Raw genomic sequence first — 18,209 nt, 5'->3', positions numbered from 1 at the left:
ACTTGCATAGCTCCCAACTGTTCCTCTTTTGGAGGGACAGTCCGTCTTTGGGAGCCCTGTCCCTTTGTCTCGCTTTCCTCCTCATTTGTCCCTCTTTCTATGTAATTATATAGATTTCTCTACTAAAAATGTGTTTGATTGACTCTAACCCTTATTCCAATCCTTTAAATTGATATATTACTAACTTTAAATTGTTAATATAAAGGAAAATGAACCAGGGTAGAAAGGATCAGTGTGGTTTAAATTATAAAACAACATATTTTTGTTATGAAATCTTTATGGTATGCGCGACTAGGGGTATGCCAGAAGAGTGATTAGGGGTGTGATGGGGGCGTGATCAGAGGTGTGGCAGGGGCATGGCTTAAGTGTCCCTCTTTCTCATCTCAAAAAGTTGAGAGGTATGCACTTGCCTGAAAATCATTAGACTTGTGAAGCTCTGCCCCTTTTTGCAAAACCACCATGGCAGTTTTTTTTTTTTTTTTAAAGTATTCCAAAGCTCTGTCGCAATCCCCACTTGCATTTCCGCAGCCCACCCCTAGCTCGGCAACCGTGTCCTAATTGGTGGCTGCCGGGCTGGGGACAAGCCCCGGCAACGCAGGTGGGGATAGCCACAGAGCTTTGAAGCACTTCGGTAAGTCGAGGAGTGAAAACCAGGAGGACAGCGGAGGACCTGGTAGACTGTGGGGCGCTGTAAGGAAAAGGTCTCCAGAGAAGAGTGCCTCCCTTCTGCTGGATTATTTGGAGGACAGTCCATGGGATAGCGTAATTGCACCCGGTTGGTCGGATGCTTATGTTGTGCGTATCTGGCTCCTGCGGTTAACTGGGCCTAATAGAATCTTTTACATTAAGAGGCCTGATGAAGGGCATTCCAAGCCTGAAACAATCGCGTGTCGCAGCCACCAGAAATTAATCATTGCTCATTTTGTCAAGTCAAATTATTAATACTATCAAATTCATGAAAGTCTGTTTCTGACATGCTTTATTGCTATTCATGAAGATTGGATTCCCTTGGATAAGAATGTTTATGCACATTTTCTTTTTTGTATTTTTTGAATAAAGTTGTATCTAAATTTTTGTACTGCAAAACTGTGTTATGCCGTGATATCTTCATTGAAAAATACTGTCCTCCAAGTAACTAAACAGTTTAAGGTGGGTGTGGTGGACCACCCTATCTAGGACAGCTCGTTTCGCTATCCTTTTACTTAAAGCGGTATAAAACCCTGACATAATATTCAAGAAAAACATGTTTTCCTACTTTTTATATGCCATACGGTTATCATATTTGCTTTTGTACATAAGTATTATTATTCATTTAGAAATTACAAGTTCCCAAAGTACACTTTTGTTGCTCTGAGAGCTGACTTTGCATTTTATTCACAACCGTGTTTTAATCTTGAAATATAACTTTATGAGTGTCTGTCTGTGTTCAGGAGAGTCTGCAGTGTCAGAGAAGTGTTTGTTTACATTCCTCACTTGATACAATTAAATACTAGATAACATTATCTCCAGTTCAGATGCTTCCAGCTTTCAAAGCAGGGAGCTTTAAAGTCCTGTGTTTAACCCTTTGAATGCTGTTCTAGTAAAAAAAATGGTGGTAGTATTTAATATGCTGTAAATAATGTTTTAGAGCAAAGAAGAAATGCTGGGTTTCATTCCGTTTTAAAAGGACTAATCCCAAATATATATTTGCCCAAACACAGACCCTAACAGCATTGGAGACTTGGGTTTTATGGTTGTGTAAAATAAATAGGATATAGGTAGGGTATAAACCAGCAGCTCTGTATGCATATGCCTGGCTATTCAGGGACATAAAGGAATGATTTGCATATTCACTCACTCTCCTAAAGAGATGCCGTTTGGGGAATACTTCTTGCTCTTGTAATGCTAAATACTAGCAAATGGTTGCTGTTTCAGCTATGAAAAACACTGTACTCAGCCCTGCTACATACATGATCCAGTGCCCTAGAGTCTGCTAGCTTCTGGTGAGACCTTCCTAATTACCTTGCAGAATCTAATTCATGTTTAATTTAAAAAATGGAATGCAAAGATTTGTGACATGCTTGAAAATGAAGGCTTACATGCATTCCTGGGAGGAAGGTTATAACGGCTTGTCAGGGACTAACCCCTACAAAGCACACAGCTCCAGGCATTTCTCTGGGATCAGTGAGGAGGAGAAGAGTGCAATGCTGCCTTGTCTGTGAATGTGATAATATAACAGCCAGTCGCTGGCCAATGGTTTACTTAAGAACTGAATAGAAACAGAAGATTCCAGGAATGAAGCACCTCACAATGGAAAAAAAAAAGTTTTACAACTTGATCGAAGCCCTTGATGCACCTAAGGCCAGATTTATACTTTTTTGTGCCCGTAGGCCAAGTATGTTGTGTCTTTCCGTTCGTGTGCAGCAGTGCCCCTCCCATTCCATGTGCAGCCCCCTCATTAATGTGTATCATCCATATATTGCAGCCCCTCCCATTCCATGTGTAGTCCCTTCTTCCGTGTGTAACATCCATGTACAGCAGTGCACCTCCCATTCCACGTGCAGCCCCCTCTTCCATATGTGTCATCCATGTGCAGCAGTGCCCCTCCCATTCCATGTGCAGCCCCCTCTTCCATGTGTAACATCCATGTACAGCAGCCCCCTCCCATTCCATGTGCAGCCCCCTCTTCCATGGGTATCATCCATGTACAGCATCACCCCTCCCATTCCATGTGCAGCCTCCTCTTCCATGTGTAACATCCATGTACAGCACACCTACCATTCCATGTGCAGCCCCTCTTCCATGTGTAACATCCATGTACAGCAGTGCCACTCCCATTCCATGTGCAGCCTCCTCTTCCATGTGTAACATCCATGTACAGCACGCCTCCCATTCCATGTGCAGCCCCTCTTCCATGTGCAACATCCATGTACAGCACCCCTCCCATCCCATGTGCAGCCCCTCTTCCATGTGTAACATCATGTACAGCACCTCTTCCATTCCATGTGCAGCCCCCTCTTCCATGTGTATCATCCATGTACAGCAGTGCTCCTCCCATTCCACGTGCAGCCCCCTATTCCATGTGTATCATCCATGTACTGCAGTGTCCCTCCCATTCCCTGTGTAGCCCTCTCTTCCATGTGTATCATCCATGTACAGCAGCCCTCTCATTCCATGTGCAGCCCCTCTTCCATGTGTATCATCCATATACAGCAGTGGCCCTCCCATTCCACATGCACCCCCCTCTTCTATGTATCATACATATACAGCAGTGGCCCTCCTATTCCACATGCAGCCCCCTCTTCCATGTGTATCATCCATGTACAGCACCCCTCCCATTCCATGTTCAGCCCTCTCTTCCATGTTTATCATCCATGTACAGCACTCCTCCCATTCCACATACAGCCCCCTCTTCCATGTGTAACATCCCTGTACAGCAGCCCCTCTCTTTCATGAACAGCTCCTTTGAGCTTCAGTTTCCCTGTTTTTTTTTCACGTGTTCCTCCCATTTTCAGCCTACTCTTTCATATGTAGTAACCCCTCTTTCATGTTCAGGTTCCCCCTTGGGCTGCAGCCACCCAAGACCCGGGCCACTGTGGTCTTTCAAGACATTCAGTCCTGGGTACACCCTTCCTGATTTTTCACTGTCAGTTAAGTAAAAGGGGACAAAGCCATTACGCACACAATGTTCATATTGGATGCAGCTGTACCTGAGAAGTTCCCTTTGGAAAAGTCACAGTCACATGACCCAGAGATCCGTGCACAAGGTATAGCGCTGCTAGCTCCAGTGTTTTTGTTTCCCAGGCATGATGCTACACATTAGAAGTGAAGCAGTGAACCAATATGAGCTGTGCAATCCAAAGCATTTTAAAGTGCATGAAAATGCAGTAAATCCATATAGTTGGGCCTCAATGTGGTGTATATTTATATGAACGTCTTATTATTATTATAATAGAAGGGTGTGTCAGAACATTATCAGCAATGTCAGTGTTTTTGAGGGAACCCGAGATGAAAGTGATATGGAGGCTGCCATATTTATTTCATTTTAAACAGTGCACATTACCTGGCTGTCCTCAGATCCTCTGCCTCTAATACCTCTAGCCATAGACCCAGAACAAGCATGCACATCAGGTCCTCTGACTGAAGTCTTGACTGTATTAGCTGCATGCATGTTTCAGGTGTGTGATTCAGACACTACTTATGCCAGAAATATCAGCAGGACAGGCAACTGTTATTGCTTAAAGGAACACCATCAAACCAAGTGTTCTAAAATTACAATGTACACATCATGTCTAAGTAGCTGTGTAAACATTTTACTACTTTTTATGTTAAATATCAGAGGCCAAAGCATTAATTTGTGTGTAGATTTTAGTTCAGTTGGAAAGTTTCATTTGCAAAGGTTTGCTCCAATATTACATTGTACTTTGCATGTCAGACTGCATATGAAAAGGGGTCAGGTTTCACATACAATTACAAACAAGTTACATTTCCTCTGCTTTCTGCAGACAGCTCAGTCAGAGATAGGCAGTGAGAGCTTTCTCTAACATACAGGGTTAACAGATGCAGTGTGAGGGAATCCCCCCTCCCTTTCTGAATGAGTAGCTCCGTCAGATTTTGCCTCAGATGCAGAGATAAGCATTTAAAAGTATACACCCGTGTTTAACAGCACTTCCCAAACTATTCCGATCTCAATTGAAAAAAAAAAACAGGTTAATCGATGGTGTTCCTTTAAAAGGAAATACATCTGGCAGCTTCCATATCACTCTTACCTAGGGTTCTCTACAAGGTTTTACCGCGTATGCAATCCACTGGGATTATGGCATCTCCCTGGGATTATTGAGATTTCTGTCTTCCTTCAAAACTGAACTGTGAAATACAGAGGACTTTGTAGAGGAAATGAGTAACAAGAGATTAGAAAATACTGCTTTGCATTACCTGAATTGCTACTGCTCGAGAAACCAGCCCCTTGAGGTACTGCAGAGGCTCCTCTGGGCCTTCCCACTTGTTCTGCCAAGCAAGAGGACACTGCAAAAATAAAGAAAAAAATTATAAAAATGACCAACTCTTCGCCCATAACCAATATTATATTGTTACTCAATCTTACCATTTTCATGTGGTGTAATACTAGGTACACACAGTACGTTTTTGCTTTCAATTACTTTTGATCGATTTGCTGCTTGATTAAGTGAATATAAGTGAATGGAAATTGATAAGAAAAGATTAGAGAATTGAGCGAGAAATCAAGTGGAAAAACAAATCGAAAATCGATCGAATGGAAAATTGACCGAAAAATGTATTGAGTGTACCTAGCATAAGAGCTTATCAAAACAATCCTTTCAAACTGTTGGCTTATAGTACCTAGATTTGGTAAATGTATACAACCAAGATTGAATGGTGTGTGGCGACAAAGGATATCTGGCTCTTTTGTGTAAGTTATATCATGCAGCTGTTTGAGTGAATCCAAGCCAGCTTTACTGCATCACACTTGTTCTTGGCTTATCAAATGCTATACTGTACAACCTGATGCTAGGTATACACGATGCATTTTTTTCGGTCAATTTTCCGTCTGATTGATTTTCGATTCGATTTTCCGCTCAATTCTCTTATCTATTCTTATCTATTTCCATTCACTTCTATGAAAAATCAACCAGAAAAACGATTGAAAATAATATTGGACATGATGGAAATTAACAATCGAACCATCTATCTGCCGAAAAAACGTATGGTGTGCACCTAGCATAAGTGCATGTCAGGAAGAGAGGCATGTATGAGTGTGAAAGATTATCTGCAGTACCTGAATAAACAGTGAAGCTGGACACCAATCATAAGGGTCACAGTAGTGTGTAATGGGCATGTGGATAGAAAGGGGGGAGGGCTGGGTGTGCTGTGATATAGGAGATTTACACTTTTTTCCGCCCTTAGGTCGTTTTTGTTGCTCTCTTTCTATGTACAACAGTGCCCATTCCATTCCATGTGCAGCCCCCTCTTCTGTCCCTTTCTCATGTACAGCTCCCTTGAGAAGCTTACTTCCTCTTCCATATGTTGCTCCCCATTTTCAGCCTTGCTTTTCAAGGTCCAGCTGCCCTCTTGAGTAGCAGCCACTCAAGGCCTGGTCCTTTGTGGCCATTCCAGATACTTTAGGTCACTAAAAATCTACCCATGGCCTGGGCACCAATCATAAGGGTAGGAGGATTGTCGGGCATACGTAGGCAAGGTGACAGGCAGGTAGGCTGGGCGTGCTGTGAGAGGAGGCAGGGCTAGTGTGGTACTTAAGGTCATTTCAATTCTACCCACAGCCTCAGCCTCAATCACAAGGGTAGGAGTATTGATGTGTGTCTGGGTAAGAGAGTTGTCCGGAGGAGGGGAAACAAGCATGTTGTGCTGTGGCATGGGCTTCAATTCTACCCATGGTCTGTGCACCAATACATGAGGGTGGGAGTCGTGTAATGTATGTGAGGAGGAAGGGGGGTAGGCTAGGTGTGCTGTAACATAAGGAAAGGAGCAGGACTAAAGTGGCACTTGAAGTCACTTAAATTCTACACATGGCCTGGGCACTAATCAGAAGAGTGGGAATAGTATAATGCGAGAAAGAAGGAGGGGGCAATCTGGGTGTGCTGACACATGGGAAGAGGGGTGGGGCTAATGGGGCACTTCAGGATGGCTGCTTCCACAGCTCTAGCTCCTCCCTTAGGCCCAGGAATGCCAAAGTGAGAAAAATAATTTTTATAATAAGTACATTTTATTAACCCTTTAGCAGCCGATTTATTTAGAGGCTTGCAGGTGCTCCAGGCCAATTTATTTTAACAATGTTTTATTTCTTACTTGTTACCTTTCACTGCTTCTAATTAGTGCTGCTGTAATGTGTATTTACTGCCATTTTTCACAAAGGGGCAGTGTGAGATCATAACAGAAGACTTCTGCTTTCAGTTTTTATATTTTCTGCTAGCAGAGAGAAAGATCAAAGCATTCCAAAATTTTACAGCACACTGAGGTCAAAAGCAGTGCACTTGTCTAAACCAGGTATCCAGGGATGGGCTTTCAAGTCCAGAAGGACTCAAATTCGTAATTCAAATGAAGTCTAATGACTTCACGTGCGACCGTTAACTTACCCAGAAGTCTTTGGGAAGTCTGCGTTCCATTACGTGTCATAGGCGTAATAAAAGCCGCATTCCACCACTCACTTTCAGGATTCCTCCTTCTGGCTAGGAGGAGGAAGCACGGTAGTGAGTCAGGCAATGCGGCTTTCATTACGCCTATGACGTGTAATGGAACGCTGACGTCCCAAAACTTCTGAGTAAGTAAACCCCCCTATCCCGTGGTCACAGGTGAAGTCATTAAACTTCATTTGAATTCCGAATTCGAGTTCTTTTGGGCTTGAAAGCCCATCCCTGGAGGTAACTTTATTGAAGCTGCTAATGGGTTAAGGAAGGTTTTTGGTTTTATTTAGGTTTCTAGTTTTTTTTTTGTCTATAAGCCATTTACTTACTAGTCAGCAAAGGATAAAGAACCTTTTTCCAACACAGCATACAGATTGCAGACTTGCTAAGACTAGAAGCTGCATACGTGGAGCTCTGCAGTCTGCCTGGCGCTACATGACATCACTTTGCTGGCTTTCTCTGCTGTCACTGTTCTTTATACATAACCATAACTTGTGTCTGCTGCGATGCTAATGCTGTAAGCTCCCAACATCATTCTGCTCTTCACAGAGCTGCCCAACACCAGAAAGCTTGTAAACAATACGATATATCGTTCCATTAAAAGTCATCACGCTATTTACAGCTCCATTCTGCTCCTTCACTAGACTGGCAATAGCGCAGCGGCATTATTTCATCCCGGTTTAGGGGCCTTGTTCACATTCACGCATTTATATCAACTACAGAGGGGGCAGATTTATAGAGGGAATGAAAGGCAAAGCACACTATGTGAAAAGGAGATTGCAGGCATTTAATTGTGCTATGAACGGTGTTCTACAACTTAACCAGGCAACGCAAGGGCTGCCATAATTGATGTCTGCATAAAACGGTGCATACTACGCAGCACATTACAAGGAAACATCACTCAGCCTTCACACCAGCATTCCTCAAAGCAGCCATTGGTCTGCCCGTATCCGCTAATGCAAGGGTGTCCAATTCAGTCACATAAGGAGCCAGAAATACAGTTTAAGTTTTGTGCCAAATAGTTTATTAAGATTCCAAAGGGGAGAACAGGGCTGCCTTCAGGGCATCACAAGTGGGACCTGCTGTAGGGGGCCCGGCAAACATTGCCACACATGGGCCTCAACTGCAGCCTGAGCCTGTCCATGTCTGTCCTTCTGGCTGCCTATTAAGGCGGTGAGAAGTGTTGGGAGGCTTCTCATCACATTACTTTAGTCAGTCAGTGATTAAAGTAAACCTGAGGCAAATGGGGGAAAATAATCTTTTTTTTTTTTTTTTAACAGTTAAAATTTATTGTATTTTTTGTAAAACAGCAGACAAAGTAGTATACAATGGGTAAGATACATAAATCGTGAACAGATAATCAAAATGATACAATCATACACAATACATCTAATTCTGATGATCACAGTAGCAGTTTAGTGTACCGGTATTTATTAGTTGCAGTATGTACTGGTACTTGCTATCACAGCATGAGAGGATATGAACCCATTGTGATACTAGGAGAAAAGGTAGAGAGAAAGTGAGTCCAAGGACAGGTAGGACTCAAGAGAGAAAAAGAAAGATTTCCGTCCAGCCACCGCCCGCCCCCCCCCCCCACCCCACCCCCCAGGAAGACCACACCCTCCGCCTAATCTATAATTGGGATAACATTTTCACTAGTAGGGTCCAGAATTCTAGTCTCCCATACTCCCCATACTTTATTACATTTTTTAGGACAGCGTCTGTTGAGGTAAGTAGTTTTATACAGTGGAAGGGTCAAATTGATGGCTTTAGCCCAGGTGCCTACGGTTGGTATTGAGGATTTTTTCCAAAGTTTCAGTATTTCTTTCCTCGCTTGAAAGCAAAGAATTTTAATTAGTGTTTGCTTGTTTTTGGGGATACTATCCTCGTCAAACCTCCCTAACAGTAGTAAACCCGGGTCAAAAGGTAAGGAAATCTGCAGTAGGGTACTTATTATTGTATGTACTTCTGTCCAAAACGAAGTAATTCGCGGGCATGCCCAAAATATGTGTATGAAATTGCCCAGTTCTGTGCTGCACCTCCAGCATCTATCTGAGTTGCTGTCACTGATTCTATGTAATCTTTCTGGGGTTAAATATATTCCGTGCAAGAATTTAGTTTGAATTAGTTGATCAGAGGCTGAGATAACCGATGTGGGAAAATCTTCGAGTACAATATCCCAATCGTCTCTATCTAAAGAAGGGATATCGCATACCCATTTCTGGTAGCATTTGTCGAGTCTGGTATTATTTAAACTTACAAGTTCGCTGTAAATAGTAGACATGGGTTTAAGAAGATCTTTAGTTAAGAGTAATTGTTCGATGTCATCTGTTTTAAGCGTAGGGGGGTGTGAGCCGAATTGAGATCTGTGGGCATGGCGAAGCTGTAGATAGCGAAAGAGGTGCTTGTTTGGAAGGTTAAACTGAGCCTTAAGGTCATTAAACGTACAACATGTGTCATATTGCTGTATGTGCGCTATGTTCTTTATCCCATATCTTGCCCAGATGACTGGGTCTGGAATTGTGGAAAAGTGAGATAATTGTGGGTTGCCCCATAGTGGTGTGAATGGAGAAATGTGGTTGGGTTTCACCAGGGGGGCTCTAGCCACCCTCCATGCCTTCCATGTTGTTATCATAGGCAGGGTTACACGGGGGTTTTGTGTAGGACTCCTATATGGTAAATTGGTGAGTTGCTCATATGAGCCCAATATCGCTGCCTCCAAATTCACTGCCGGGTTCGTTTCATCTTGCGAAAACCACCATCTGATGGTTACAAGAAGAGATGCCCAATAATACTTCTGAAGGTGTGGCAGGGCAAGGCCCCCTCTATTCTTAGGTAATTGCAAAATGTCCATGGCTAGGCGTGGTTGCTTACCTGCCCATATAAAGCTCAAAATAGTTTTGTCTATTCTTTGGAAAAGTGATAATGGTAGCCATACAGGGGCTTGTCTAAAGATATAAGTAAATTTTGGTAGGAAAATCATTTTTATAAGATTTATTCTCCCTATCAAGGATAGTGGGAGTCTATTCCAGATTGTGCATTTATTTTCTAGCTGGCGAATAACTGGATCAAGGTTAAGGGGTTGGTAGGTGGTGAGATCTTTAGTGATATGTATTCCAAGATATTTAAATTGAGTGACCGTCTGCAAAGGAAGATTTAGGCTTGGAACAGCTGTCGGATCAGCTTCTAAAAAGAATAAGAGTGACTTAGTCCAGTTTATTTTGATTCCTGACATTTTGCCAAAAATGTCAATTAATTTGAGAGCGTTAGTGAGAGAAGGGCCAGGATCATTTAAATAAAGGAGGACGTCGTCCGCATATAAGGATATTTTTTTCATGGAGATTGCCCATTACCAGCCCCTGTACTGTGTTGGAATGTCTAATAATAGATGCAATGGGTTCCATTGCCAGGGCGAAAAGGCTAGGGGATAACGGGCAGCCTTGCCTTGTGCCCCTCTTGAGTGGGAAAAATTCTGAAATTGTGTTATTGGATTTTACTCTGGCCCTGGGATGTTCATATAATAGTTTGATCCATGTGATGAAATTACTACCGAAACCAAATTTACTTAATACTGCCCAAAGAAAATTCCACTCAACCGAGTCGAAAGCCTTCTCGGCATCTAGGGAGGCAATCACCCTCTGTCCTACATTAGAATGGGAGGCAACGATATTGGTCATGAGTCTTCGTATGTTTATATCAGTACCTTTACCCGGTATAAAGCCGGATTGGTCATAGTGAACTAATTTAGTTATGACTTGATTCAATCTAGTGGCCAAAGCCGGGAAAAGAATCTTTACTTACCTGGGGCTCCTTCCAGCCCCCTATAGTCTGTAAGCTCCCTCAATGCCCTTTTCAGTCCAATCCTTTCTGCTCCTATGAAGGCCACACAATCCAGCTGGGTTGTGGGGCACTGCGCATGTACTTCCAGGCCGTGTGACTCCTCTATTGTGCTTCCATAGCTGGGAGCGTTCTGTGCAAGCGCAATTTCGGTCTTAACGAACTGAGCATACGCAGAATGCTTTCAAGTATGGGAGCGGTGAAAAGCAGACACATGGACGTAAGTGTGTTCAGGCCTTCAAAGATTGTGATTTGCCATGTGGGGGCAGAGGGGAGTGAGATAGGGGCCCAGTAGTTTTGCCCAGTATGGGGCCCAAAAATTTCTGGTGGCAGCTCTGGGAGTCTCCATACTCCCTAAAACATCAGGTGAAATACTTGAATGAGGCCACTGCACTGGATGGGAAGGCAGCGTGCTGTCATCTGCAGTAACAGAAAGGAGGAGATGGATAGCACCAGTCTGTGCTGTATACTTTATCCCATGACCGCGATCACAGCAAACTGGAAGTTACATTTTTCTTGCAGGATGCCCAGGTAGGTGGGCGGTAGTGGTGGGAGCTCCAAACAGCTAACAGCTTTTGGAGGTACGGACGGGAAGGGCAGACACCATGCTTTTAAAGTGTACCTGAGAAAAACTAATGAGCAGTATTTATACTTCTGTCACTATCTGTGGCTTCCTTCAACCCCCATGGGCTCCCTTGCCGTCCTCCCAGGTGGCTCCTTTCTTCCTTAACCTTAGCAAATAATTGGGTCCTAGTCGTGTAAGTCAGGCTGCGGCCCGCCCACATCATGCTAGTCGCCAGAAGCGGCCTGCACAGTATAATCTGCACAGGGGCAGAACGCCCCCAGCGAGGGGAGCACGATGCAGGCACGCGAGTGACCGGGCCGCGCATGCGCAGTGCAGGCTGACTAATATCTTGACAAGGCACCCAATTCATCTTAATCTATCTCTGGTCTGATTTCCTCATAACCCTTCAATATCATAACCCTTGAATATCAAACTGGAAGGTTCCAGTCAAACCTGGTTAGATCTTCAAATTGGAATGTGGTTTGGACATTAGAGAGCAAGTTTCACAAACGTATGACCTCATGTTAAAGAGATACTGGGGTAACCCTAAGGTAAAAAAACAATAAAACAGATACTTACCTAAGAAGAGGGAAGCCTCAGGATCCTCCAGAGGCTTCCCATGTTCTCTTGGAGATGACCATGGCTGTTTGAGACCTTCCTGAAGATCGCGTCCATGGTCCTCCTCTTCATGCAAAAGAGCAGTTGTGCTGCACTCATGGCTGCGCCTGCGCAGTAGCAAGACATTGTATGTGCATGAAGAGAAGCCTGGTTGTGATCTAAATTTGGGGGTCCACACATGACAATGGAGGGGGTGGGGTGGCAGGAGGTCATGGTAAGCCTCTGCAGGTTCCAGAGGCTTCCCTCTTCTTAGGTAAGTTACATAGTTACTTAGGTTGAAAAAAGACATACGTCCATCGAGTTCAACCAGAGAACAAAGTACAACACCAACCTGCTCCCTCACATATCCCTGTTGATCCAGAGGAAGGGGAAAAACCCTTACACCAACCTGCTCCCTCACATATCCCTGTTGATCCAGAGGAAGGGGAAAAACCCTTACAAGGCATGGTCCAATTAGCCCCAAAAGGGAAAAAATCCCTTCCTGACTCCAGATGGCAATCAGATAAAATCCCTGGATCAACATCATTGGGCATTCCTAGTAATTGTAGCCATGGATGTCTTTCAACGCAAGGAAAGCATCTAAGCCCCCTTTAAATGCAGGTATAGAGTTTGCCATAGCGACTTCCTGAGGCGATGCATTCCACATCTTAATCACTCTTACTGTAAAGAACCCTTTCCTAAATAAATGGCTAAAACATTTTTCCTCCATGCGCAGATCATGTCCTCTAGTGACTAGTCCTTTGAGAAGGCCTAGGGACAAAAAGCTCATCCGCCAAGCTATTATATTGCCCTCTGATGTATTTATACATGTTAATTAGATCCCCTGTAAGGCGTCTTTTCTCTAAACTAAATAAACCCAGTTTATCTAACCTTTCTTGGTAAGCGAGACCTTCCATCCCACGTATCAATTTTGTTGCTCGTCTCTGCACCTGCTCTAAAACTGCAACATCTTTCCTGTAATGTGGTGCCCAGAACTGAATTCCATATTCCAGATGTGGCCTTACTAGAGAGTTAAACAGGGGCAATATTATGCTAGCATCTCACTTTTGCCTCAGGTACACTTTAAAGGCTCACTCGATCTCTGCAAGTGGTTTCAACAAAGACTACTACAACCTGAAGGTTATCGTGCATCAGCAGTGTTAGGCGAGGTGACCGTTCAGCAACACATGCCATCAGTACAGCCTTCTGATAAAACACCATTACATCACTAGCATCACAAAGAATAAACACGCAGTCATAGCTGTACAGCCGTGACCGGTTGGGTTGACATTTTCATACAAACAAAGCTACACATAATTGCTTCAATTGGTCTGTAGCTGGAACTTAAGCTAAGTTAATCATTTCAACTTCATTCAGTAATAAAAGCAAAACATTTGAAGCCCATTAATGTAAGCGGTGTTGTCATCATTTGTTTACAAGTCCTGTTCCATGACGTTACCTTCTGTTCCAATAAAGCGCTTGCAAGGCTCTGCACTTCCGAGCTCAGCAGCGACGTTCCCCGAATGACCTTACTGAGCGCTGCCAGAGACTGGTGGATGATCTGTACTAGGCGGATGGCGTTAAACTGCTCCAGGATGATGAATGAAAGGATGGGGGAGCCATGCCGCTCGGTGGGAGGAGACACCTTCTGATGGATCAGGTTGGAGTTCTGGAAAGAGACGATCATACATTATAGCAGTTCATGCAGACTGATGTAACTGTATCAGCAGCCCCATTTTTTCAAGGTGTTCATAGCTTACAAGGTGACATTTTATGCTGGTTTTGCTCTAAAACTTTGCTAACAAATAAACATATAATAAGGGATCACGTGACCTCTCCATCTTTATAGACAGGTCCTTGAGTCAAGCCACCCCTGGCCTGATTCTCCTCCACCTACCTCACAACTCCAATCACTGCCCAAGCTTTGTACAGAGAAAGGCTACCTAAACACCTAGGCAACCTATAAATAATTGATAATTACCATATATACTTGTGTATACATCTAGAAATGTAGGTCCGGCTCGCCAAATGAAAGTACAGGGGTCGACTTATACACAAGTCACGGGCAACACTGAGTAATATGTGTTCTATTAGTGACATTTCCATTTGCAGCAATTTAACAAGTGGTAAGTGACACTTTCTTGATAAAGGAAATGCCAAAAAGCACAGCTCTAAAAGTCACAACCATTAAGAAGGAAAAGAGGTGGGGGGGGGGGGAGGGGATACTGGGCTGCAGGAAGGGGAGTGAATAAATGCTCTACTTGGAGGCCTGGAGGAGTTATTGGCTGCACTTAAGGGACAGAAGTGGTTAATGGCTGCAGTACTGTATGCAGTGCAGTCATTAACCCCTCCTGGGCCCGATGTGCAGCTGTTAATTCTTCCTGATCCTCAAGAGCAGCCATTAACTTTGCTGGGTAGACTTATACTTGAGTAAATAAATACATTCCAGGGTAAGAGGGTCAAATATTGGAGTTGACTTTTACATCAGGTCGTCTTCTATTCGAGTACATGCAGTATAATTCCGGGTAAACAAAATCAAAACTTTATTACTTGTCTCTTACATACTCCTTGTTGTTTCCTTGCTGACTGTCACTTATCACCTGCCACTTAAAGTGGAACTGAATTGCCGCAGTATTTACTATTTCAATAAGACTAGCTTAGACGCTCTCCTTTGTCAAAAACAACAAACCAATACTCACCTCCCATATTCTTCACCTCAAGTACCAAATACAAGCACTGCAGTTGATACACCATCTAAATGTCAGCTTAGGCTATGTTGGTGCACTATTCAAATGCACCAGCCAATAACATTTCACGGTTCCCTCTTAGGCTACGTTACTACTGGGTGCTGAGTACCAAACCAAAAAGTCTCCACTGATACATTTGTCCATGCAGTAATCGGCAAAATTATATGCTGTATAAGGATTGAGCCCAAACCATATATGCCACAATGATCTTCCTTCTCTGGGTGATTTCTTCTGTAAGTTATGTGGAAATAGACATTGCCTTTCGCCTGTATGCCAGTGTCCAGGGACTGTCACAGTAAAGCTGTTCAGTAATGTTAGTATGACGTGTCATAAGACCCTCCCCCAATCACATGACCACCTCCTGCGGGAGCCTGCAAGTCTATCTCAGGGTAGCAACATGTGTAGAGCATTGTGCTACCGGGATACAACCTGAGTGAATCAACTAGGTAAATCATCACGTTACAGATCCAGCTGAATTTTGTTAATCCAGAAACAACATCCAACAGCACACTTCCAACTTGTTTATTGTCGACTGACCTCGATTGCATTAAAAAATAAATAAAATACCTGTGTACACATTTATAAAAAGTACATTTTTTTTCTTAGGAGAAAAGTAATTTATAATGCATTTTATTCTATGTTCCTGTGGCTTACAGTAGACAGTGAAAATCTGACAGATCTGAAGGTTTTGGACTAGTCCATCTCCTCATGGGGGATTCTCACCTTCTCCTTTATTTTTTTTTAAAAAACATTCCCTGGAAAGGATCTATACAAAGCTGTCGGCCATCCTTCCTACACGCTTACTGTATATTCGGACGTATGAGACTACTTTTTAACCCTTGAAAATCTTCTGAAGAGTCAGGGGTCGTCTTATACGACGGTTGTCATTAATGCCGGGTGATACGCTCTATCCTGTTACCAACTCTCAGATCTCGCTGCTGAGGACTGTAGTGAAGCGGCGCAGGCGCACATGTGCGAGATCTGAGCGGCAGAGAAGGAGGTAAATAGGATACAAGGGTAGGCCAGAAGGGTGAAAGAGGCGTGTTTTATGGGCACAGCTCTATCTATTCTTCCATACTGCTCTGATAAACAGGCAGACAAGGAGAGCTGACCAATCCACTTAGGGAGAGGGAGAGTTGATCAATCCAACAACCAGTCAATTGCCTGTATACTGTTATATATTGGGTACCACATACAGTACAGCACCAGTATCTGTTCATACATAGCACCAGTATATGATATTTTTTAATTTTTATTTGGTGTACATTGAAAGAGGGGTAGGCTTATATGGCGAGTATATGCCAAAATCTATATTTTAACTGGAAAAGTTGGAGGGGGGGGGGAGGGGGATGGAGTGTTGTCTTATACGCCCAGTCGTCTTATACGCTTAAATATGTACATGCTCTTTTGGCAGTTGGACTGAACATTTGCTTTTGAAAATAAAGAGAACCCCCCAATGAAAAGATGAACTTGTCTAAAACCTATTAGATCTGTCACATTTTTACTGCCTCCTGTTAGTGACTGCAACATAGGAGAAAAGTAATTCACACTGCATTTTATTCTGGAAGAAAAGCACCTTTTATAAGTATGAATACACATTTTTCAAATTTTCACGATAGTGGTCCTTTAATGTCGACAAAAATGATATTTTAAACCGGATATATATGTTATGCATCGACAGCGATCATTTATATTTCATTTCCCGTCCCCCCTTGATTTAATTTTTATAAGCCCTGCAGGCTTGACCTGTTTTATTGAAATCATTTTTTATACATTATTAATGCCTCAAAAAGCGTCCTATATATATATTTCACGTGGGATGGATTTAGGATAGTAAACCTCGGTGCACTTTTAACGCTCCCTGGTGATCTCACAGACTGTAATCTTCCCCTCTTCATGGGAAAGCTGCTAATGGAAATCTCTGCGTTTCCAAAAATTTCAGATGAAAGCAGGACCTGGGAACGCTGCTCCTCTTGACCTTGACTGCTGTGAAATTAGTTCAGCGCTGCAGATTAATATCAGCACAGGGCCAAGTGGGAAGATTCTTGTGTTTGTGTTGTGATTAATCCTCAGCTAATGTTCAATTACTTTCTGTCAGATGAGAGGAATCGGACACCCTTGTCGAAAATGATTGGTAAGGTCTTGTCAAGTTGCCTTATAGAATAGAACAAAATCACTTCTGTACATTGTTAAAATTTAAGTTTGGCAGCATTTTTTTTATTAATAAGCATTAAAGCAAACCTGAAATGAAAATAAACTGATAAGATAACCATTGTTTTTACCCTCCTTTCCTAAAGATGATTTTTTTTAGAATCCCACAGTTTTATTTTCTGTTTACAAGCTAAGAAAAGTAGGTTGTATTGTCTCAGTAGAAATGGCAGTCTTTAGAGAGTTTAAAGCCACAATCTATGACCTTTTGAGCTATATTTGTTTATCTATCCCTTGCACTCAAAAGCTGTATTCTGCCAGGCAACTGTTTTATGTTTCTAATTCCTCATCAGTGAAGGTTAGAGTCCACCTTTAGTTACCTACAGTTTGACGAGAGAGAAGCGGTCACTTGCATACCTGAATGTTTAACTCTTTCAAGCAGAAAAAAAGCAACATAGTCTAGTTATTTTGTATGATTGGCACTGTTCACTACATACACAAGGTAATCTCATCATGTCACATGTCAGCTCAGGTACCCTTTAAATAGATAATAATTTTAAAACACAGTGTTTGCAAAATTTAGAAAGATAAAACCAAACTGCTGTACAGGGGCGTTTTTAGGCATAGGCATTACAGGCCACTGCCTGGAGTGCCATTGGTCCTAGGGATGCCATGCCCCTGATTAAGCCCCGCCCCTGAAATAAGCCCCACCTCCTAAACTAAACCACACACCCACGGGTGTTTGTGCCTCCTTGTGCCACCTTCAGTCCTCCTGTGCCACTTCTGCCCCCCTGTATGTCCCTTTGTGCCTCCTCCTGTCTCCTTGTGCCACCTTCCATCTCCCTGCACAACCTTTTCCCCCCTGTGCGTCCAGAGATGGATTAAATTGAAATGGTGCCCTAGGCATGAAGCGACTTTAGGCCCACACTTGATGGCCAACAAGCTTTTTTGGCAAGATTTGTTGGGGTTAACATAAACTGGGCCACTAGACTCTCTCCAGGCCCTAGGCACCTGCCTAAATTGCCTTGTGGATGATCTGGCTCTGTGTGCCTTCCTCTGTCCCACTGTGCCTACTTCCGTCCCCTTATCCCACTATCTGTTCCTGTCCCAATTCTGCGCTCCCCAAGTTAAGTAATATATAGGAAAAGTGCAATTTATAAGCACATTTACCAGGGGGGT

General features: G+C 43.1%; 1 protein-coding gene across 2 annotated transcripts in view; it reads right to left on the bottom strand.

Annotated features, from left to right (window-relative positions):
- DYNC2H1 (dynein cytoplasmic 2 heavy chain 1) overlaps positions 1–18,209 on the bottom strand; it is a 508,393-nt gene that overhangs the window by 79,920 nt on the left and 410,264 nt on the right. For both annotated transcript variants that reach the window (XM_068266870.1, XM_068266871.1), the window contains exons 84-85: positions 13,595–13,804; positions 4,915–5,004 (exon numbers count right to left, since the gene is read on the bottom strand). In XM_068266870.1, the coding sequence (XP_068122971.1) occupies positions 4,915–5,004; positions 13,595–13,804 (300 nt within the window). The remainder of the gene's footprint in view (positions 1–4,914; positions 5,005–13,594; positions 13,805–18,209) is intronic.

The sequence above is a fragment of the Hyperolius riggenbachi genome, chromosome 2 (genome assembly GCF_040937935.1).
Source record: "Hyperolius riggenbachi isolate aHypRig1 chromosome 2, aHypRig1.pri, whole genome shotgun sequence".
Taxonomy (NCBI): Eukaryota; Metazoa; Chordata; class Amphibia; order Anura; family Hyperoliidae; genus Hyperolius; species Hyperolius riggenbachi.
The sequence above is the reverse complement of the archived record's forward strand: the minus strand, read 5'-3'. Positions and strand labels throughout refer to the sequence as shown.